At 35.3% G+C, this 25,102-nt stretch overlaps 1 protein-coding gene across 6 annotated transcripts in view; it reads left to right on the plus strand.

The window, feature by feature from the left end:
• Positions 1 to 22,903, plus strand: part of SEMA3C (semaphorin 3C) — a 187,291-nt gene extending 164,388 nt beyond the window's left edge. For 4 of the 6 annotated variants that reach the window (XM_032642654.1, XM_032642658.1, XM_032642657.1 and 1 more), the window contains 4 exons: positions 427 to 584; positions 14,009 to 14,076; positions 16,210 to 16,340; positions 20,045 to 22,903. In XM_032642654.1, the coding sequence (XP_032498545.1) occupies positions 427 to 584; positions 14,009 to 14,076; positions 16,210 to 16,340; positions 20,045 to 20,458 (771 nt within the window). In that variant the 3' untranslated portion in view covers positions 20,459 to 22,903. Of the gene's footprint in view, positions 1 to 426; positions 585 to 1,113; positions 1,192 to 14,008; positions 14,077 to 16,209; positions 16,341 to 19,760 lie in introns of all 6 variants that reach the window. The other 2 variants (XM_032642653.1, XM_032642659.1) reach the window with 2 other exon arrangements.
• The last annotated feature ends 2,199 nt before the right edge of the window (positions 22,904 to 25,102 follow it).

A 25,102-nucleotide genomic window follows, 5' to 3' on the forward strand; every position in this document is an offset into this window, starting at 1 on the left:
TATTTTAGACTCTACTTTTTCAAATTTACAAGGTGATGGTTTGCCAGACTTGAAGAATAAGAAAGCTGTCTTGTGCTTTGCCAAGAGACAGCATTCAAAGAAAAAAGGCAAACATCATAATTTAAATCTGTAATACATTAGCTCAAATCTGAGAGAACAATGAATCCCAGTGTCTAAAATACATTACCATTCTACATGGTGCTCTGAACATTTTTTTTTAAACAGGAAAGTGGTAATGTTATAGGCATATTAACGTAGGAAAATTCTATTTATTTTGGCTTTATACCCTTCTGTGCTTTGCTTCTTGTTTTTAGTCTATTTCAAAATGAATCCAAGGGTTTGTGGGCATATATTATATTGTGTTCCTGCTGGAAGTCCACTTTTAACTTCCACATCTGAAATAAATCACCATTATTCTTCTAATAGCAACAGTTGTATGTGAGCTCCAATGAAGGACTTTCCCAAGTGTCTCTGCATCGCTGCCACATCTACGGTACAGCCTGTGCTGACTGCTGCCTGGCAAGAGACCCTTACTGCGCCTGGGATGGCCATGCTTGCTCTAGGTTCTATCCAACCGGGAAACGGTGAGTATTAATATTCAGCTGAAAATCAAAATTGACATCATCAGACAATTAAGCAGTGCTCCACATTATTAAAATAGTTCTATTGCAGTACTCTGTAAAATGATACTAAAAGTAGTAGCTAAGTTTAGTACCATATGTAGTCTTTGAATTAAGAAAATGGCCATTCATAGAAAACAAACATGGTTACCAAGGGAGACAGAGGGGTGGGGGTTGGGAGGAGATAAATTAGGAGTTTGGAATTAACCTATTAAAAAAAACAGCAACAACAAAACAGAAAATGGCCCTGCTTTATAACTTGAGATTCTCACAGACATATTAGAATGCAGTACTTTGGAAAAATTCCTTTCTCCTTTTAACATTCCTCTGCAACACAATCCCCACCTCAAATATTTCAAGCAGCATTTAACTCTCACATTACCTAATTTTTATCTTTTTTGTTTTATATGCTTCAGATATCCTTAAATCTAACTTTCCTAGGATTTCCCTGGCCGCTTAATTCCCCTGTAATCAAATGCTTGTCCTACTTCAGGCAACAGGAGCATCGCTCCAGAATGGGTACCATGAACACTTTCAAAACCTTGATGACCATGCTTTACCCCTTAGAATGGTGAGTGCATGATTGCTGGTTAGATTAAGAGGTTAAGGCAGTCTGAGGCATAGTGCCTTTTATCCAAGAGAAGACTTAGGCAGGAAACTCTGAACCAACTTGCACCAAGTTGGAAGGAAACACCAGTAGTGAAATTATAAAACAAAGAATAAGCAGAATTTAGGTTTAACCAAGGTCAGCTATTTTCAGTCAAAATTTGATATGGGTCATGATGGGTGACAGGAGGAAAACCTATAAAACACAGGTCATCAGGAGAGAGCAAATAGGACAAGCCTTGAGCACCAGTGATATTTCAAGTAAAATCACTGGGGTGATGGTGTTTTATAGCTCCTTTATTCTCTGTTAAAGATATAGGCCTGGGCTTCCCTGGTGGCGCAGTGGTTGAGAGTCCACCTGCCGATGCAGGGGACATGGATTTGTTCCCCGGTCTGGGAAGATCCCACATGCTGCGGAGCAGCTGGGCCCGTGAGCCATGGCTGCTGAGCCTGCACATCCAGAGCCTGTGCTCCTCAATGGGAGAGGCCACAACAGTGAGAGGCCCGCATACCACAAAACAAACAAACAACAAAAAAAAGATATAGGCCTTTAAGGACTTGACAGATTAAAACAACCCTAGCACTTCTGCATATCAAGATTATTCTGATCTTTTTATCTATTACTTCAATAAATTTGTATCATGAGACAATTATTTGCCAGGCAGTATTCTAGAGCTAGGCATATAACATGAAAAAAAATAACAACAAAAGGACAAAAATCTCTGCCTTGAGGGATCATAAGTTCTAGAGGGGGAATACAGACAATTAACAAATAAAGAAAGAAACCCTCCAGTATATCAAATGATGATAAGGCCTATAACTTTTAAAAGAGCAGGGAAAGGAGATAGGGCATATGGAAGCAGGGGATTGCATTGTTAAATGGGTGGGCAGGGGAGGCCTTACTGAAGGTATATTTGAACAAAGGCTTGAATGTGATGAGGAATGATACCATGAGGTGATACCACCATTATTCGGGAGAACAGCATTTCGGAGAGAGGGGCCAGAAATCCTTAAAGCTTAAGTGTGCCAGGATTGTCCAAAAAACAACACCAAGACTAATGGGGCAATACTGGAATGAGAAAAAAAAAGGGTAGGAAGAAAAGGGATCAGAATGCCAGATGACATAGGACGTAGTAAATCATTGAAGGTCCTTTATTTAGAGTTAAATGGGAAACTGCTGAGAGTATTTGAGCTCAGGAGTGATATTATTTGACTTTTGGTTTAAAAAGATCGTCTGGTTGTGTTTGGCTGTGATTGAGGTCTTGAGATGGGAAGAAGATGTGGGAAAGAAGAAATAGAAGCTGCAAGACAGTTGGGCTACTAACTAATGATCCAAGTGAGATACAATGTTGGCTTGCAAAGGGATGATAGAAGTGGAAGTAGCCAAAAGTGGTCTGATTCTGGATAGGGTTCAGGGGTTCACAGAATCTGCTGACATATTACATGTAGGGATGTTAGAGAAATAGAGGACTCAGAAATGAGCAAGTTTTCAGAACTGAGCATCGGAAGTATGTACATGTCATTTCCTGAGAAAGAGAAGACTGTGGAAGGAGCAGATTTGTGGGGAGAAAGATAATGTTAATGCTGCCTATGAGATATTCAAGTGGAGATGTTGTGTAGGCAATTAGAAATATGAATCTGGAGTAGGGAAAAGTGGCCTGGATAATTTCAAAGTCTACAGATTAAAGGTAACCCCTATCAAAATTCCAATGACATTTTTCACAGAAATAGAACACGCAATCCTAAAGTTTGTATGGAACCACAAAAGACCTTGAATATCCACAGGAATCTTGAGGAAGAAGAAAAAGCTGGTTGAATCATGCTCCCTGACTTTAGACTATACTACACAGCTAGAGTAATCAGAACAGTATGGCATTGGCATAAAAACAGAACATAGATCAAGAGAAGAGACAAGAGAGCCCAGAAACAAACCCAAGCATATATACTCAATTAATTTACAACCAAGGAGCCAAAAATATACAATGTGGAATGGACAGGCTCTTCAATAAATAGTATTGAGAAAACTGGACAGCCACATGCAAAAGAATGAAACTAGACTACTCTTGTACACCACACCCAAATATTTACTCAAAATGAACTGAAGACTTGAACATAAGACGTGAAACCACAAAACTCCTGAAAGAAAATGTAGGTGGTAAGCTCCTTGATATGTCTTGGTGATTAGTTCTTGGATTTGACTCCAAAAGCAAAAGTAACGAAAGCAAGAATAAACAAGTGGGACTATATCAAACTAAAATGCTTCTGCACAGCAAAGAAATCCATCAACAAAATGAAAAGGCAACCTTCTGAATGGGAGAAAATATTTGCAAAACATATATCCTATACGGGGTTATTATCCAAAATGTATAAAGAGGAGGCGGAGTCAAGATGGCCGTGTGGGAAGATGCAGAGTTAGTGTCTCCCCACAACTAGGGCACCTGCTGGCCACTGGTGGGGGACTGTGATGCTGAAGGAGACGGGAGGAACCCCAAAGTGAACCAGCAGGAGGTAGGGGGACTGAGGCGATAGGAGAAGTGGAAGCCAGATAGGATCTGCGCCCCTGAGGCCAGGGAGATCAGGAGAGGCAGGCAGGAGGGGCCCTCCCAGACCAGAGGAGCAGGAGATGAGAGGACGGCATTTCCCTGCCCACTCATGCCCAAGAAGCCTGCTGGGATCCCAGGTGAGGTCCCCCGCCCTCTGAGAACAGGGGTGGGGGGCATACCTGGGCCCCTTCTGTTCTATTGAGCCTAAGCCCCACACCCCCACAGCCCCCAGAGCCTTTTCCAGCCTTGGCTGTGGAAGGCAGGGCCTAAGCAAGGGCAAGGTTTGGCCCCACCCACCGCCCAAACTTCACCCTTGCTTAGGCCCTGCCTTCCACAGCCAAAGCCTTCCCCCCCCCTTTTCTCTTTTCCCTCCTCCTCTTTTTTACTATTGTGGTACTAATGTACCTTCCAGTTGTTGATTCATCTATATTTTTACTTTTATATTCTTCCTAACATATTTGTTAGTTTCCTAGTCTAATTTTATTTTTTACTTTGCTATTATTCTTTTTTTTTCTTTTTTTTTTTTTTTGCCACCCCAGGCGGTTTGCGGAATCTTGGTTCACAAACCCAGGGTTGGGCCAAAGCTCCTGCAGAGGGAGCTCTGAGTCTGAACAACTGGACTAACAGAGAACCTCAGATCCTAGGGAATATTCATCAGAGTGAGGTCTCGCAGAGTTCCTTGTCTCAGCACCAAGACCCAGCTCTACCCAATAGCCAAAAAACTCGAGTGTTGGAAGCCTCAGGCCAAACAACCAGTAAGACAGGAACACAATCCCACTCATAAAAAAAAAAAAAAAAAAAAAAAGACACAGCAAAAAATATGTCACAAATGAAGGAGCAAGGTAAAAACCTACAAGACCAAATAAATGAAGAGGAAATAGGCAATCTACCTGAAAAAGAATTCAGAGTAATGATAGTAAAGATAATCCAGAATCTCAGAAATAGAATGGAGGCACGGATTGAGAAAATACAAGCAAAGATCTAGAAGAACTAAAGAACAAACAAACAGAGATGAACAACACAATAACTGAATTGAAAAATGCACTAGAAGGAATCAATAACGGAATAACTGAGGCAGAAGAACGAATAAGTGAGCTGAAAGACAAAATTGTGGAAATAACTTCCAAGGAGCAGAATAAAGAAAAAAGAATGAAAAGAATTGAAGACAATCTCAGAGACCTCCAGGACAACACTAAACACACCAACATTCAAATTATAAGGGTCCCAGAAGAAGAAAAGAAAAAGAAAGTGTCTGAGAAAATATTTGAAGAGATTATAGTTGAAAACTTCCCTAACATGGGAAAGGTAATAGTCACCCAAGTCCAGGAAGCACAGAGACTCCCATACAGGATAAACCCTAGGAAAGATACACCAAGACACATATTAACCAAACTAACAAAAATTAAATTCAAAGAAAAAATATTAAAAGCAGCAAGGAAAAAACAAAAAAACAACATACAAAGGAATCCCCATAAGGTTATCAGCTCATTTTTCAGCAGAAGCTCTGCAGGACAGAAGGGAGTGGCAGTATATACTTAAAGTGATGAAAGAGAAAAACCTACAATCAGGATTACTCTACCCAGCAAGGATCTCCTTCAGATTTGATGGAGAAGTGAAAAGCTTTTCAGAAAAGCAAAAGCTAAGAGAATTCAGCACCACCAAACCAGCTTTACAACAAATGCTAAAGAAACTTCTCTAAGCAAGAAACACAAGAGAAGAAAAAGACCCACAAAAACAAACCCAAAACAATTAAGAAAATGGTCATAGGAACATATGTATCAATAATAACCTTGAATGTAAATGGATTAAATGACCCAACCAAAAGACACAGACTGGCTGAAAGGATACAAAAACATGACCTATATATATGCTGTCTACAAGAGCCCCACTTCAGACCTAGGGACATATACAGACTGAAAGTGAAGAGATGGAAAAAGATATTCCATGAAAATGGAAATCAAAAGAAAGCTGGAGTAGCAATACTCATATCAGATAAAATATACTTTAAAATAAAGACTGTTACAAGAGATAAGGAGGGACACTACATAATGATTAAAGGATCAATCTAAGAAGAAGATATAACAATTATAAATGTTTATGCACCCAACATAGGAGCACCTCAATACTTAAGGCAAATGCTTAACAACCATGAAAGGAGAAATCAACAGTAACACAATAATAGTAAGGGACTTTAACACCCCACTTACACCAATGGACAGATCATCCAAACAGAAAATAAATACGGAAATACAAGCTTTAAATGACACAATAGACCAGATAGATCTAGCTGATATTTATAGAACATTCCACCCAAAAGTGGAAGAATACACTTTCTTCTCAAGTGCACATAGAACATTGTCCAGGATAGATCACATCTTGGGTCTCAAATCCAGACTTGGAAAATTTAAGAAAATTGAAATCATATCAAGCATCTTTTCTGACCACAACGCTATGAGATTGGAAATCAATTACAGGAAAAAAATGTAAAAAACACAAATACATGGAGGCTAAACAGTGTGCTACTAAATAACCAAGAGATCACTGAAGAAATCAAAGAAGAAATAAAAAAATACATGGAAACAAATGATAATGAAAACGCGACAACCCAAAACCTATGGGCCACAGCAAAAGCAGTTCTAAGAGGGAAGTTTATAGCAATACAATCTCACCTCAAGAAACAAGAAAAATCTCAAATAAACAATCTAACCTTACAGTTAAAACAACTAGAGAAAGAAGAACAAAGAAAATCTAGTCAGTAGAAGGAAAGAAATCATAAAGATCAGATCAGAAATAAATGAAATAGAAATGAAGAAAACAATAGCAAAGATCAATAAAACTAAAAGCTGGTTCTCTGAGAAGATAAACAAAATTGATAAACCCTTAGCTAGACTCATCAAGAAAAAAATGGAGAGGAAGTAAGTCAATAAAAATAGAAGTGAAAAAGGAGAAATCACAACTGACACTGCAGAAATACAAAGGATTATAGAGACTACTACAAACAACTATATGCCAATAAAATGGACAACTACAAAGAAATGGACAAATTCTTGGAAAGGTACAATTTTCCAAGACTGAACCAGGAAGAATAAGAAAATATAAAAAGAACTATCACAAGTAATGAAATTGAAACCGTAATTAAAAATCTTCCAACAAACAAAAGTCCAGGACCAGATGGCTTCACAGGAGAATTCTATCAAACTTTTAGAGAAGAGCTAACACCTATCCTTCTCAAACTCTTCCAAAAAATTGCAGAGGGAGAAACACTCCCAAATTCATTCTATGAAGCCACCATCACCCTGATACAAAACCAGAAATAGATATCACAAAAAAAGAAAATTATAGACCAATATCACTGATGAACATAGATGCAAAAATCCTGGACAAAATACTAGAAAACAGAATCCAATAACACATTAAATGGATCATACACCATGATCAAGTGGTATTTATCACAGGGATGCAAGGATTCTTCAATATACGCAAATCAATCAATGTGATACACCACATTAACAAATTAAGGAATAAAAACCATATGATCATCTCAATAGATGCAGTAAAAGCTTTTGACAAAATTCAACATCATTTATGATAAATGCTCTCCAGAAAATGGGCATAGAGGGAACCTACCTCAACATAATAAAGGCCATATGTGACAAACCCACAGCAAACATCATACTCAATGGTGAAAAACTGAAAGCATATCCACTAAGATCAGGTATGAGATAAGGGTGTCCACTCTCGCCACTCTTATTCAACATAGTTTTGGAAGTCCCAGCCACAGCAATCAGAGAAGAAAAAGAAATAAAAGGAATACAAATTGGAAAAGAAGAAGTAAAACTGTTTGCTGATGACATGACACTATACATAGAAAATCCTAAAGATGCCACCAGAAAACTACTAGAACTAATCAGTGAATCTGCTAAGGTTGCAGGATACAAAATTAATGCACAGAAATCTCTGGCATTCTTATACACCAACAATGAAAAATCAGAAAGAGAAATTAAGGAAACAATCCCATTCATCATTGCAACAAAAAGAATAAAATACCTAGGAATAAACCTGCCTAAGGAGGCAAAAGACGTGTACTCAGAAAACTGTAAAACACTGAAGAAAGAAATCACAGATGACAAAAACAGATGGAGAAATATACCATGTTCTTGGATTGGAAGAATCAATATTATGAAAATGACTTTACTATCCAAAGCAATCTACAGATTCAATGCAATCCCTATCAAACTACCAATGGCATTCTTCACAGAATTAGAACAAAAATTTTTACAATTTGTATGGAAACAGAAAAGACCCTGAATAGCCAAAGTGATCTTGAGAAAGAAAAAGGGAGTTGGAAGAATCAGGCTCCCTGACTTCAAACTATACCATGAAGCTACAGTAATCAAGACAGTATGGTACTGGCACAAAAACAGAAACATAGATCAATGGAACAAGATAGAAAGCCCGGAGATAAACCCATGTACCTATGGTCAACTAGTCTATGACAAAGGAGGCAAGGATATACAATGGAGAAAAGACATTCTCTTCAATAAGTGGTGCTGGGAAAACTGGAAAGCTACATGTAAAAGAATGAAATTAGAACACTCCCTAACACCATACACAATAATAAACTCAAAATGGATTAAAGACTTAAATGTAAGACCAGATACTATAAATCTCTTAGGGAAAACATAGGAAAAACACTCTTTGACATAAACCACAGCAAGATCTTTTTTGACACACCTCCTAGTGTAACGGAAATAAAAACAAAAATAAACAAATGGGACCTAATGAAACTTAAAAGCTTTTGCACAGCAAAGGAAACTATAAACAAGACAAAAAGAGAACCCTCAGAATGGGAGAAAAATTTGCAAATGAAACAACAGACAAACGATTAATCTCCAAAATATACAAACAGCTCATGGAGCTCAATATCAAAAAACAAACAATCCAGTTAAAAAATTGGCGGAAGACCCAAATAGACGTTTCTCCAAGGAAGACATACAGATGGCCAAGAGGCACATGGAAAGATGTTCAACATCACTAATTATTAGAGAAGTGCAAATCAAAACTACAATGAGGTATCACCTCACACTGGTTAGAATAGGTATCATCAGAAAATCTACAAACAGCAAATGCTGGAGAGGGTATAGAGAAAAGGGAACCCTCCTGCACTGCTGGTGGGAATGTAAACTGATACAGCCACTATGGGGAACAGTATGGGGGTTCCTTAAAATACTAAAAATAGAACCACCATATGACCCAGCAATCCCACTACTGGGCATATACCCTGAGAAAACCATAATTCAAAAAGAGACATATGCCACAATGTTCATTGCAGCACTATTTACAATAGCCAGAACATGGAAGCAACCTACATGTCCATCCACAGATGAATGGATAAGAAGATGTGGCACATATATACAATGGAATATTACTCAGCCATAAAAAGAAATGAAATTGAATTATTTGTAGTGAGGTGGATGGACCTAGAGTCTGTCATATAAAGTAAAGCAAGTCAGAAAGAGAAAAACAAATACCTTATGTTAACATATATATATGGAGTCTAAAAAAAAAGAAAAATGGTACTGATGAACCTAGTTTCAGGGCAGAAATAAAGAGGTAGATATAGAAAATGGACTTAAGGACATGGGGTCAGAGGGCGAAGCTGGGGCGATGTGAGAGTAGCATCAACATATATACACTACCGAATGTGAAATAGTTGGCTGATGGGAAGCAGCAACATAGCACAAGGAGATGGGCTCAGTGCCTTGCAATGACCTAGAGGGGGTGGGATAGGGAAGAGGGGTGGGAGCCTCAAGAGGAAGGGGATATGGGCACATGTGTCTGCATATGGCTGATTCGCTTTGTTGTGCAACAGAAACTAACACAGTATTGTGAAGCAATTATACTCCAATAAAGATCTATTAAAAAAAGTATAAAGAATTCATACCACTCAATAGCAAAAATACAAATAATTTGATTAAAAATGGTCAGAAGATCTGAACAGACATTTTACAAGGAGACATACAGATAAACAAGGGGCACATGAAAAGATGTTCAGTATCACTAATCATTAGAGAAATGCAAATCAAAAACCACAGTGAGTTATAACCTCATACCTGTTAGAATGGCTAGCATCAAAAAGTCAAAAAATAACGAGTGTTACCGTGGATGTGGAAGAAAGGGAACCCTTGTGAACTGTTGATGTGAATGTAAATTGGTGCACCCACTATGGCAAAGTGTATAGGTTCCCGAAAAAAATAAAAATAGAACTACCATGCAATCCAACAATTCCACTTGTGGGTACTTATCCAAAGAAAACAAAAACACTAATTCAAAAAGATATATGCTCCCACATGCTTATTGCAACATTATTTTCAATAGCAAACACATGAAAACAACCCAAGTGTCCATCAGTGGATGAATGAATAAAGAAGATATGGTAGATAGATAGATAGATAGATTGATAGGTACATACTTACATACACACACACAATGGAATACTCTTCAGCCATAAAAAATGATGGAATCTTGCCATTTCTGACAACATGGTTGGACCTTGAGGGCATTATGCTAAGGAAAATAAGTCAGACAGAGAAAGACAAATACTGTATGATCTCACTTTTATGTGGAACTTTAAAAACAACAACAAAAGCGAGCTCATAGATACAGAGAACAGATTTGTGGTTGCCATAGGTAGGGGTGGTGGTGGTGGGAAAAATGGGCAAAAGGGGGTCAGAAGGTACAGACTTCCAGTTACAAAATAATTGTCACGGGTATGTAAGGTAAAGCATGGTGACTGCTTAATAATACTGTAGTGCACATTTGAAAGTTGCTAGGAGAGTAGATCTTAAAAGTCCTCATCATAGGAAAAAAAAACCCTTTTGTAATTGACTATGTAAAGTGACAGATGTTAACTAGACTTACTGTGGTGATCATTTTGCAATATACATAAATATGAAACTGTACACCTGAAACTAATATAATGTTATATGTCAATTATACCACAGTTTTTCAAGTACAGATAGAAAAAAAACATGTATCATGGGCTGAAAAAGAAACTAAGGATTTAAGGAGCTATCTTGATACCTCTAGCAGTGTCTTAATTCTATCACAGAGATCCAAAAAAATACTGTGTGTATATATATATATATGTATATATATATATATATCCATTCTAATAGGTGTGAGGTGATATCTCATTGTGGTTTTGACTTGTGTGTGTGTGTGTGTACATATACACACATATATAAGGTATTCCTTGGCCTACGCTTACCTGTCTTTGGCTAGCATACTGGGAGTTTCATTAAAACTATCTGTATGGGCTTCCCTGGTGGTGCAGTGGTTGAGAGTCCGCCTGCTGATGCAGGGGACACGGGTTCGTGCCCCGGTCCGGGAGGATCTCACATGCCGCGGAGTGGCTGGGCCCGTGAGCCATGGCCGCTGAGCCTGTGCGTCTGGAGCCTGTGCTCCACAACGGGAAAGGCCATAACAGTGAGAGGCCCACGTACCGCAAAACAAACAAACAAAAAAACTATCTATACTATTTAAATTCTCCAAATTATTCCCAAACTTTTTTAAGCATACAGTTATAGTGAATACAAAACATGTTTGCTGCATGAATTATTTCCCAAATTCCCATATGTAGCATTTGTTTTCTTTAGAGATTAAATAATAATATGAAAATGATCATTTGGAGTATTTTTCATTTTCTTTAATAGTGTTAACTTACCTGGTTTTATTTCGATTGCACTATCTAACTGGAATACAAGGATCATGTAGAGGAGTTCATAGGAATGAAAAACGAAAACATGTCCTTTGTATGGAAACAAAGAAGTACAGTTACGCTTGGAAGTCAATAGAGGTTATATTTTGACATAATAGAGTTGTTAAGTATCATTGGCTCCGTAGTTTCTCTTTTTTAAAAAAAGTTTTTTCATAGTAAACAACATAAGCATTTTTCCTCTTCACCCTCAACTACCTTTATTTGTGCATCTGTATCAAATATTACAATTTAATCTCAAATGTTATTTATTATGGATTCAGACATGAAGTTGGAAACGTTAAGACAAGATAATCAGTTCACCCTTAAAGTAAATATCTGCTTTTTACACAAGAAGTAGATGATTTCATTGTTTATCCAAAAGAATAGACTATAATGGCAGAAACATTGGCAACTTGAGCCACATCCCCAATCCTAAATGCAATATAATATGACTGTCTACCCTCATGCTTTCACAATGCTATACAAATGCCTGAAAGGGAATCTACACATATAGAAAGCTCAGATGGCTGCCTTGTTGTTTTCAACATTTAAAACAAGCCATAACAATGGTATTTGAATGGTATTTGAATGTCTGGAAGCTATGTGATACTGCAAATTCAGATCACCCAGCTTGGAGGTTCATGTACTTGAGTAAACCGTAACACAGTGCTGATCACAGGACAATAAGTTTAACCATTGTGAGTAATATTGCTTGTCTAGATGACTGAAAATGACCAGTTCAGCCATAAGAACTGTCATATGGTTCTCATATAATATACGCTCACAAGTTAGCTAGTAGTAAATAATGCTGTGACTTCAAAATATAGCAAATACAATGCAGTAAAAACCTGACATAGGATCTATTCTAAAATACAGTATTAATCATAATTTCTGAGACAAGAGTGATTTCCACTAGTTTGTGTGTGTGTGATTGTAAAGAAATATACAATTGAATAAGCATCATGTGGCTTTTTGGGAGAAACAGTACTTAAATGACACAAAAATTGTACTCATATTTTCATAAATAGATGTATATAATCCCTTGATTATTTTAACTATTTGCTGTAACCTTAAAATAAATTTTTTCATTATTGACTTTGAGGTTCATTTTGCTTTGCAAATTTTATAATCCCAGTGTGATTTTAATATTTCCCTTCTTCTTACTGAATTTTTTAATTTATCATTAAGGTTAAAAATATTAAGAGACTTAACTAACCCAATTAAGTGGTATGCTTATCCATATATACTTTTCAGCACTGATAATAAACAACTGATCTACCCCTGTACTTCCAATATTCGAAGAGTGTTCCCTTTCTTCTCTCTTATAACCATGTTCATGTCCACGATTCATTGCTAAGAGAATTTCAGTTGCTCTGTCTATTTTGATTTGTTGCACTATGTAATACAATTGAAGCTAATATGTAAGTGAATCTAAGACAAGAAATTAAATAGTTTGCAAGTAACTTTAATTTAAATAATGACCAACTTACAAAGGATGTAACTAAATTTTTGAAATGCTTAAGTTGGTGATATGTAACAAGTAAATACCCTGAGTGAACCTTGATTGGATCCTGAATAAACTTTAAAAACTTCATAAGGGATAGTTTGGGGACAAGTAGTGAAATTTTAATATAAAATGTGTATTATATAGTATTATTAAATAAATATTGATATCTTTAGTATAATAATGATATTGTTCTTATGTAGGGAAATTACTTATTCTTAGAAGACACATACATTTAAGGGTGTAAAATTATCATGTCTGCAACTTATTTTCTAAAGATTTTCATATATGTGCATACACAGTATATACATGACATATACTTGCGTATGAGAGAAAAAATAAATATGGCAAAACACGATTTATGAGTCTAGGTATACCATCATTCATTGTATTCATATATCCACTTTTCTGTAGTCTTGAAATTTTTCAAAATAAAAACGTGAAGGAAAATTCTTATTCTAGTAAATGAAAAATTTTGTTTAACTTTATACTAAAAATCCATGTTCTCTGTATCTCTTGTTCTGGAAACTTTTTAGTATCTCTGGAAATGGTTTGAAAGCATTGACTTTTGTAAGAGAATTGTACTTATTTAAGAAAAAATTATAAGGAGGAAGATGCTAGTGAGTTTATACTTTGGAGTTATCATCTTAGAAAATTTTCTATGAATGTCTCTAAAATAAAAATTTACAATATTAACTTGGAATCTAGCATTTACCCAGGATGTACACATAATAGGAGGTTCATCTATCACAAGAGGTAGATGGGGAGAGTCTGAATTAATTCAGATTGAAAACAAGGTTAAGTATCCACACTGTATTTGAAGCATTGAACAAAAAAATGCAGATAATCAGACCACCTTTCTTTATGAAAGCTTAGGCAATCAGAAGATTGCAAAATTTAAACTGAAGTCTTTTAAATGTGGTATAACTGGCAATGTTAATTCTAAGTCACTTGTATATACTTCTGTGCTTCATAGGAGGAGCCGACGACAAGATGTGAGACATGGAAATCCATTGACTCAATGCAGAGGATTTAATCTAAAAGGTAATTAAAAGTGGTCAAACTTGGTAAAGACTAGCAGTGCTCAGTATCACATTTCAGTAAGGGAAACCTTGTAATAGATTCAAGTATGTCATTTTAAAGAAAGATTCACTATAAAAATTAGTGGTATTCATATATGGTAATTAAAAATTAAATATTATTTGTATGTATACTAAGAATTTTGTAAAACAAAAGTCCGGGAACACAGATACCTTGGATATGTTAGTAGGTAAGTCTTTCACAAAGATAGTAATTATAGATTTTCCTAGACATTATTTTCTTTCTGAAGAAAAAAATTTACTTATTTTTTACTTATTTTTTTGTTTACCACGTTACCATGTTTATAACATCTTGTTTGTTTGTTTTTTACTGTGTTAAATTACATAACGAAATTTACTATTTTAACCATTTTACAGTGTACAGTTCTGTGGCATTAAGTACATTCACAGTGTTGTGCAACCAGCACCACAACTTTTTCATCATCCCAAAGTTAAACTCCATAACCATTAAACACTAACTCCCTATTCCCCCTTCCCCAGCTTCTGGCCACCACTGTTCTAATTTCTGTCTCTATGAATCTGAATACTCTAGATATCTCATATAAGTGGAATCATACAATATTTGTCCTTTTGTAAATGGCTTATTTCACTTAGCCTAATGTCTTCTTCAGGTTTCATTCATGTTGTAACATGTGTCAGAATATTTTTTTCCTGTTTAAGGTGAAAACATAATCCATTGTATGTATAATATATATCGCATTTTGTTTACCCACTCTTCCATCAATGAACACTTGCACTGCTTCCAAAAGTTGGCTATTATGAATTATCCTGCTCTGAACATGGGTGTACTTTAGTGCCTTGGTTTTACAGTTTACAACCATTCCATTTGCTTCTGGCAGTCCTGCCTTGTATCTTACAATTAATCTAACTCCTTTCTTCCCATCCTGACATGGATATTATGTTATTATACTTTTCCCACTGACCCCCTCCCTCCACCTCCACCCCACCAACAGAGGGACCTTCCTCCAGGCTCACCAAGGTGCTACAGAGGTACCGTTGTTAACTGTTAACACTGAGATTCCTGTTGCTAATCTTTTTGAGTCTGGGCATTTTTGTTTTTATTTAAAGAATGAAATTCTTGTCACTAACTACACTAACTACAAGAAGAAAATTGAGACACGTTTTGCTTAATTGTTCCATACATCTAATTGAGGGAATAAAGCCAGGTTACTATTTCTCTATTTGCTGAGTATTTTATAAATCCGAGTGTCAGTCATAGTGGTAAGAGTATTTGCAGCGGAGGTAATGATGAACAAACACCGATGTTGATTTTGTGTCAAAACCTGAGCTAAGTGCTTTTTCATGGATTATTTCAGTGCTCAAGAAATTATTCTTAAGTAAGGTCTATTCCTATTCCCACTTTATGAATGAGGATTCTGCCCATGTCTAAGCTACCACATGATTATACTAAATACTCTTCTAATTTAAGAATTTCAGTAAAGAATGTCTGAAAATGTTTGTTTTAGAACCAAGTAAAACTGAAGCACAGAGATATTAAATAACTTCTCTAAGGTTACATAGCCAGTAGTGATAAAGTCAAGATTTTACCTCGGGTAAAATCTGATTTCAAAGATCGTTTTCTCAACCATTACATCCCACTGTGGCCACACCTTGCTTTCTGCCTTTTCTGCCTTTCCGAATTTAATCTATACCACACTGAGTATGGAGTTTAAGGGTGGGATGAACTTGGCTTCAGTATTGCCTGGCACTTACTAATTCTTTAACTAGGATATGTTTCCTCATAACTCACAGCCTCAATTTGTTCAGCTATGAAAAGCTGAGAAAATTTAATTCACAAAGATGTTATAATAATTAAATGTTCAAGATGATATTAAGTGCATTCCTTCGTGTAAAGTAATTCTTGAATAAACATTGATTCCCTTATATCTTTCTCTCCTTCCCTTTAGGTTAAACAAACCAGGCAAACAATGTATAATAGTCTGCTTGTTAAATGATTAAGACTGCCTTTGGGGTTTGCCATAGTCGCTCACAATTTTATAGAGAAACGAACATTCAAATAATAGAATATGTTCCAAATTCCATTGTCATCCTCTCTCCTTTTATTTTTGCTCTTCAGCATATAGAAATGCAGCTGAAATTGTTCAGTATGGAGTAAAAAATAACACCACTTTCCTTGAGTGTGTGCCCAAGTCTCCACAGGCATCTATCAAGTGGTTGTTACAGAAAGACGAGGACAGGAGGAAAGAGGTGAGTAACTCAGCAGAGCAATCAGTCAGGGCTTTGGAAAGAGCATTAAATCACCATCCCTCAGTGACATTCAGATCAAATGAAAAAGGAAAGACATATGAACATCCTTTAATGTCTCTGGGATGACAAGTGCCTCTGTCTTTAAAATGCTTTGTCCATAGAGTTGACGGATTAATTAGAAATCCTTTCTTCCTGCTCACCTCGATAACACAGTGATTAAAACAAGAGCTTGTGCACTCAGATGGGGGTATTGATGTGAGGAAGCATTTGTAAAAGAAACAAGATGTGTGCAAATCCAGAAGCTAAGTTCTCATACAACAGCACCTTTGTGTGATTCACAAGATAAAAGGGGCTTTTAAAAAAGTTCAATTTTCCTCAGCAAGAAATGGTAAAGAGCATTTTTCTGCTGTGTGGTAATCTGTTTCCATTGCTTTATTATTCATAACTCCTGGGGTTTTGTTAGGTAATATGTGGAATCACTGTGTATGGGACCATTGCCTTTATTTACTGATATGTAAAAAAAACCCTCGATTTTCAAATAAAAGGACACTTATATTATTAACCTTTCACTGATTGTAAAGAGCTGCTTTAAAAGGAAAACATTGTAGGGCTTCCCTGGTGGCACAGTGGTTGAGAGTCTGCCTGTCGATGCTAGGGGACACGGATTTGTGCCGCGGTCTGGGAAGATCCCACATGCCGCGGAGCGGCTGGGCCCGTGAGCCATGGCCGCTGAGCCTGCGCATCTGGAGCCTGTGCTCCGCAACGGGAGAGGCCACAACAGTGAGAGGCCCGCGTACCGCAAAAAAAAAAAAAAAAAAAAGGAAAACATTGTAAAACAGCATAGAGTGAAATATTATAAATAATGAATTCCATAATATTGATATCACGTTGTCCTGACAAATGAGAGGATAAGAAGAAAAATATATTTGTATATATAAACCGTTAAAGTAGCCTAGACTGCAGTGGTACTAACAGTACATCATAAAGTCTGATGTAGCAAAGAGAAAATAGAGCCTTCTGCATTTGTGTGTGTTCTGTTGTAGGCAGTTTCCGTACTACATATTAGATTAATGAGGGCTATGTAGAATGGATACAATCCCAAGATGTACAACACAGGCATTGCATCAAAATTACTGAAACAGATGTTGGCTCTTTATAAGAAAATACTTCCCAATTCTCAGACCTGCCTATCCAAAGATGTTATGAGTTGTTTAGGAAATTTTGTGTCCCCTGTCACTGGAATATTAAACCATAGGCTGATGACCACTTGCATAAGATGAGACATAACTATCAAAGATGAGCTCCATGCACTTCAGGGCCCCTTCTTGCTCCATATTTCCATGATATTAAATTTTTTCTTTTTTAGTTTTTTCATTAATAAAAAATTATTGTTTGCGACCTATTTTCTTTGCTATCAAATCTATCATCAAATTAGTCTTGAATTGTCTGTAGTCTAATTAATTTAAAATTATTTTGAATGGATATGGAGCGTAAGAATAATTGCCTTGCAAAGTAATCTGGGGTAAAATTCATAAAGTACTATGATGATTATCATACAGAAATGGAATTCTTAGGTTAGAACATGACGTGTGGACATGAACCATCCTTCCAGAGAAAGTCCGTATGTGTGTATGTGAATTGGAAATCCAAAACTCAAACGGGGACTAACATAGATAACATGCTTTTCTTTTATTCAGTAGAAAGTTCAGTGGAATAATATATGAGTGAATGTAATTTCTATTATGTAAAATTGAAATAAATGAATATATACAGTCTTGAATACATGTCACAGGAATTATCAAATGAAATTTAAAAGGGAATGGATCATAAATTTTATCACTTTTATGGTATTTCTAATGTTCTATTTCAGAAGGTTCAAGAATGTGGAGACTCAAATATGACTATCTTGATTTTTCTTCCAATCTCAAAAAACAGAAGAATGCCATAATTTAAGACTATGAAAAAATTAACTCTAATGTAATTATGAAAATCTCTTCTGTCCAGAATTCAAGCAGATCACAATTCCACTCAGTCTCACTTTAGTTCAATAAACTATTAACATTTAATTAAATTTATCTTAATTCTTCCTTAGTAGTTTAGGCAAACATACACATATTTCTCATATTAATGGTGTGCAAATATTGAACTTTTATTTTGAAAAGTAAGACAAATGGTAAAAAAAGCTTGCAGAGAAAAATGCAAATAGTTCATATTGAATAGCATAAGTGAAAACTAAAAGCCCTCCTCTTCTCCACATCAATACTTATTCCCACTTCTCAGAGTATAAGGCTGCTAAGAATTATATATTCCTCCAAATAGTCTCCATAATCTTCCTATTTTCCTCTCTCTCTTTCTCTGTCTCTGTCTCTCTGATACATAGACACACACACACACTTCATATCAGTACATGTGGAGCTGCCTTATTTTTCTTGGCTGCATAGTATTCCACTGTATGAACATACCTTAAGTTTTCTAAAGCTATCTACTGGTTACATTATTTCTTGTTTTTCCTCTTATCAAAAACATCATGTAAATGAATATCTGCATACTTGTAAGAGTATATCTTCTATATAAATCCCTAGAAATAAAATGTCTGCACTGAATATTATATACACGCTAATAGATATTATCAAATTGGCCTCCAAAATTTTTCCCAATTTCACACAAATGGAAAAGGCTTTCTTTTCTTTTATTTCTGAATGCATTTCTACATTATTTAAAACTATTTTCAAGGCACATTTAAACTTTACAAATTAAATGAACATAAAAATTTTTGCTTTATATATTTCTGTCCTTACTTTTTCCTAATCTCTCTTTTCTACTTCTGTTCTATTTTTTGTATTTCAGTACTATATTTTGCCTTCCCTTATTTTTCTTTGGGTCAAATTTCCTTCTTCCCTCAATGAAAGAGCATTCCTGAGTATACATGTGAAGGAATTACTTACCACTTAGGTTTTTACATGTTCATTGACAATACTATAGCGGGAACTGTAAGGAAATGGATTTCAGCATTTAGTTTATATCTAGAAAATGATATTTTTTCCAGTATAAGCCTGTAAAATAATTAAATATTCACCTCATAGCTTCTTATTACTTTTCGTTGGAAAGTAAAACCACTTGGAGTACTTACAAGATAATGAGTTCCAGCTTATTTTTAGTCATTCTTTGTGTTAGATAACAGGAAAAAGCCCTTGATAATGTTCAAAATGCTGCCTCTGCTTATAAAATTTTTAGTTAAGGGAATATTCATTCATTCATTGAAAAAAAGGCAAAATTCAACCCTTTAATTGTGGCTTCATGTTTTTACTCAATAAGTGAGTATTTTTGTTACAATAAAAGGCAAGAACTACAGGATAAAATAGACATTTTAAACTATCTGTGAATTTCATTTATATATGTTGACTGTGATTTACATTCCAGAAACATCCCAAACTCTGGCTTATATGTGGAGAAACTACTTCTACACAAAGGGAATGCACTTTAAGCTATTTTGGGCAATATGAGTGATAACTTCACCCTCTCTTTAATAGATTCAGTACCACTGAGACTAGATTTCCTGAGCAAAAAAAAAACGAAAAAAGGCAATGGAACTTATCAAAAATCTGTGTCCACTAAGAAGGAAGTTAACACTCTGTATTGTTGGTCATATCTTTTTAGAAGATATATAGAGTTGGGTATTCAGAACTTTGATATCTCACTTTTAGGTCAAGCTGAATGAGCGAATCATAGCCACTTCACAAGGACTCCTGATCCGCTCTGTTCAGAATTCTGACCAAGGACTGTATCACTGCATTGCAACAGAAAACAGCTTCAAGCAGACCATAGCCAAGATCAACTTTAAAGTTTTAGATTCCGAAATGGTGGCTGTTGTTACAGACAAATGGTCTCCATGGACCTGGGCCAGCTCTGTGAGGGCTTTACCCTTCCACCCAAAGGACATCATGGGGGCGTTCAGCCACTCAGAAATGCAGATGATTAATCAGTACTGCAAAGATACTCGGCAGCAACATCAACACGGAGAAGAATCCCAGAAGATGAGAGGGGACTATGGCAAGTTAAAGGCTCTCATCAATAGCCGGAAAAGTAGAAATAGGAGGAATCAGCTGCCAGAGTCATAATGTTTTCTTAAATAGGGCTTACGCTTCCATCAGTAAATGATCTGTCTTCAGTGCTTCCATCAGTAAATGATCTGTCTTCAGTGATCAACTTCTGAGCAAAGAATCTTGTGCTTTACCCATGGGAAATTCCTGAGAAAGGTGATTACTCACTCCTAAAGGTGAACGTTACATGAACTGAAATGAATATGCATTTTCTTGTATGATATTGACTAGCACTAGACATGTCATGGTCCTCATGGTGCATAGAAATATTTAACTTAACCTAGATTTTATTTATATCTTTATTTACCTTTTCTTCAAAACCAATATGGCGACTATAAAACTAGAATTCTTACATCCCTTAATTGAACTAGGGCCATAACCTGTGATCTTCCATCCTTGCTTTAAGGGTTTAGAGTTCTGTCAATCATTTGTATACAAGACCAAATGCCAAGTTCACAATTTTTACATAGTAAAAGTTATATAAATACATGTGACAGAGTAGTTGTCAAAAGAAATGTAGAATAGAAAAGAGACAAGGAAGAGGAAATCTAAAACACGAGCGATTTTCATAAAAAGATAACATGGAGTTTATGTGCTTCCAGTGAAATATAGTATTGGTTACTTTTAAGATTGCAAAAATTATCAGTTTTTGATATCTGTCTTTGATCTCTGTTCCCTTGTTTCAGGAAGATAAAAGGACACCTAACCATTAATATCTTTAATTGGAATTATGTCAGTGAAGCATTTACGTTTATATTGTTATGTAATCGTCTTCCAAACAAAAGCACTTTCTTTTTTGGAAGTTATTTAAGTTATTCTAGATTCAGAGAATATAATCTTACACAGTTTAATTGATAAATGTGTTTATTCTAATTTTCTAGTTTGTATGGCATTTTAAAAAATATAAGAAGAAATTTCTTTTGAAATATCAAACTTGTATATGAGGGCCGAAACCATCAAAATGGAAAAAAAATAGAAAAAAACAAGGTAGAAAATGCAATTTTATTGACAGAAGTTTATTAAAAATGTTACTAATTTTTAACTTCAATAATTAATTTCAATGATTAACTCACTTTTTTTTGTTTACCAACCTCAGATATCATACTGATTTTTAAGTCACTGATTCTTTTTTTTTTTTTAATACTCTTTCATGTATGCTGGAGAGATGCTCATTTTGTGCAGAAGTGAGAAAAATTCTAATTTGAACAAAAATAGACATACTTTATTTTAAAAGAATGTTGGTACATTATGTTCACTGGTATATAAATACAAATGTGGTAAGTTTGTGATGAATAAAATAACTATCTTCTAATTGTATGTTTGGATCCTTTTATTAGAGTAATTTAAAAGTGATTTTTTTTTTACTCCAGATAACAACTAGATGGGAGAAGTATGAAAATTTTCTTCATATCCTCACATTTCTTTTAAAAACACAACTTTTGCTCTTTCATTTTACTTAGTTTTAAAGACATTTTCATGTTTCTAGGTGCAAACAGAGCTTATATCATACCTAATCAAAATCTAATACGAAAGTTTTATTTGTAGTTAACAAGCCATGAAGAAGGTAATCAAGGTAGATATATTACCTTCCTAAGCACTACAATATAAAGCGTCAAGAACTAAAATCATTGTCAAAATGAATGTAATCACTGATCAAAATCTAGGAATAAAGTTTATTATTTAAATGGTGGTAAATTATGATATTATAAGAGGAAGCCTCAATGGGGCAAAAATAGCAGTTAACAAACACAACATAAATAATGTTTATTCAAAAAAAAGCTATTAAATAAAAGCTATTGTTCCAAATGTATATGATTCTAAAGTAGTCTCTAAAGCAGTTTGTTTTGCAAGTAGGTCATTATTTCTACTCTACTTGCACAAATAGAAATGTGCATAAAGCCAAAACCATCTTCTGTATTTATGGCCAATCTATTCTATGTACAGAGTCGAAAGTAAAATTGTTTTAGATGCAGAGGATAGGGTAAACTATACAGGTCCCCTTGCTTCATGTAAACCCAAACTGATAGACAATAGGGTGTTTAGTGTTGTAACATTATTTGTGCTATTTAATATCTTCTATTTTGAACATTATTAAATTGTATATACTTTTATTATTTTACTTTTAAAATTATAGAGCCCCTCTTGAACAAAACTGCCAAATGTAAAGAAAATTTTCTTTCTTAAAATATTGTTAACGTATACTGAATGTTGGTGGTTGATTGGTTGGTTTTATTTTGTGTAGTTTGACAGTTCGATGACTTGATATGTTTTCCATTTGTACATAAAATTTCCTAGAAATGCACTTTTTTTCACAGTGTAGGTTTGTGAATAGATTTTAGCATGATGAAACTGTCATTACAGTGAATGTTCACTCTGTTAGAAAATGTAGTTAGCACAGTATTATTTAATTGGATATTGAAGAAATCATGTGCCTGGCAAAATAAAACATGTTGAATTCCCCAAGGATGTCTTTAATTTTCCTTTTTAATGTTGGGTTTACAATTTCTTGTTGGCATGGTAGAATCTACTGACTCTCGTAATTGTTCTTTTTTTCCCTGTTTTATTTATTTATCCTTTTTTTGTGTGTGAAAGTAATGCATCTGGATTTCAAAATTCGAAACTTCCAGAAAGATATACTTGGAAATCTCTCCTTGCACTACTATCTCTCCTTTATGCAAGTCCTACCCCAGAAGGATCCAATGTTCTCAGTTTCTGTGTGTATTTCTATGATGTTTTATAAACAGCAAGCAAATTCATGTTTGTTTTCTCTTTAAGAGGCATGGTACATCCATTCATGTCTGTGGACAGTTATTCAGACTTGTGTCCACAGTGGGGAAAAAAAAAGTATAGTTTATAAATACTTGGGCTTTGGAGCCAGACTGCTAGGATTTGAATCCAATCCTACTGTCTTATCATGGGAAAGTTATCGAATCTCTCTCTGCCTCAGTTCTCTGCCCAAGTTCATCCCAGTAAAGTGTTAGGGCAGAACATATCATATAATAAGTATTAATAAATTTCTTAATATTTGTTTATTTAGAAAGATATTGCTAGAACAGGAAGGAATATTTAAGTTGTGTCCTTTGACAAGTTAAATGCCAATGGTCTAGGCTGGGGAGCCTGCGGTCAGTGGATCAGATAACACCTTACCAAGATAAATGAACCTTTATGAAAGTGAGGGAAAGGAAGCCACAGGAAAAGAAACAACAAAAAATAAAAGTAATCTCAACAAATCTTCCAACCTGATGATTCTGCACTACTCCCTAATTGTTTCATTTCTCAGTATCTCCCTTGCTTCTATTTGAACTTAACCTTAGTTTAAAATTTTTTAAATGCATTTCCTATAATTTTACTGCATTTCTGATGCTTTGTGTCTCCTACCTAAGTGAAAAACTTTTTTAAGGAAAGGATCACAGTTTCCTATATTTGCTCTCTGGCTAAAGTCAAGAGAGACACCGCAGCTTTGTTTTGCAGCACAGTCAAGTCCATTGAAAACTTCAGTCTAGACAAGGAAAAAGCAGACTAAGTAAAATGGTTACTTAACCCGTGGCATTGAGAATTTCTTTGAATTTTATGCATGGTGACAAAGTTGTGGAAGACTATTGTGAAAAATATTTTTTTTTCATAAGATTTATCCCACCATCATTTTATCCAATCACCTTTTGCACAAAAATACAAGCCCCTCTGCAAAATCAAAGCCAATTGCAACAAATTCTGTGTATGTGCCGTTCAGTGAACTTCACTGTCAATGAATTGTTTTTCCTAAGGGGCCTCTGGTATATATTTCAATTTTTATGATTTCATAACAACTTTACTTTCATAGTGCACAGGTATTGAGAATTGGAAGAACTACCTCCAAGATAAGAAAATGCCATCTTCACTCTAGTGACTAATGTATTTGTCTATGTACCTCACAAAATAATACTTTCCACACAGGTTGAATTGTATATTTCTCAGGGCTATTATGTTGCCATGCTTGAGTGTTACTTACATAAAGTGCTATTAAAGAATGACATTATAACAAACACATTAAAACTATTTATCCTATGTAAGTTTATCTCTCAACCCCCAAGTACAAAAGTGGGGTGAATTATATTCCTTAAGTGTTTTTTCCTCTGAATTATAAATATGCCATCCAAACATTTTATGAGATCAAAAACGTAATGATTTCTGCATTGTCAAATGGATATATGATGGAATTATTATAAAAATCAAAGCCATTCCTATTGTTTCTCTGGATATTTTTCAATATCTTGTTTAATTTTTTCCCTTTCACTGATTTGTGTGGGTTGGGGATGGAGAGGGTATGGTTAATAATCAACTTCCCTTCTCTGCTGCATCATGGCTCATCAAACAGAGAACTTGGACCTTCAAAGTATCTTTTGAGTTGATGAGAACTCACAGTTGTAAGCTGTGAATAGGAAAAGCAACCATGGGAAACAAAAAAACTGAGGAGGTACTACCCAAGCCACATCTGCCTGGGACATTCATTGGATTCCCAGTGATATTTTAATGGATGCAGTTGTATGTGCGTTGTATCCACAGATCATGCACATCGAGATCCACAAGCCAGCTATATTCAATTTTTTTATTAATTCAAAATGAGTCTCAGTTTCTGCTTTAAGTTCCCATTCCAACTTCTCCACTTAAAAATGATACAGCCTG

This window comes from Phocoena sinus, chromosome 9 (genome assembly GCF_008692025.1).
Source record: "Phocoena sinus isolate mPhoSin1 chromosome 9, mPhoSin1.pri, whole genome shotgun sequence".
In the NCBI taxonomy this organism is placed as follows: Eukaryota; Metazoa; Chordata; class Mammalia; order Artiodactyla; family Phocoenidae; genus Phocoena; species Phocoena sinus.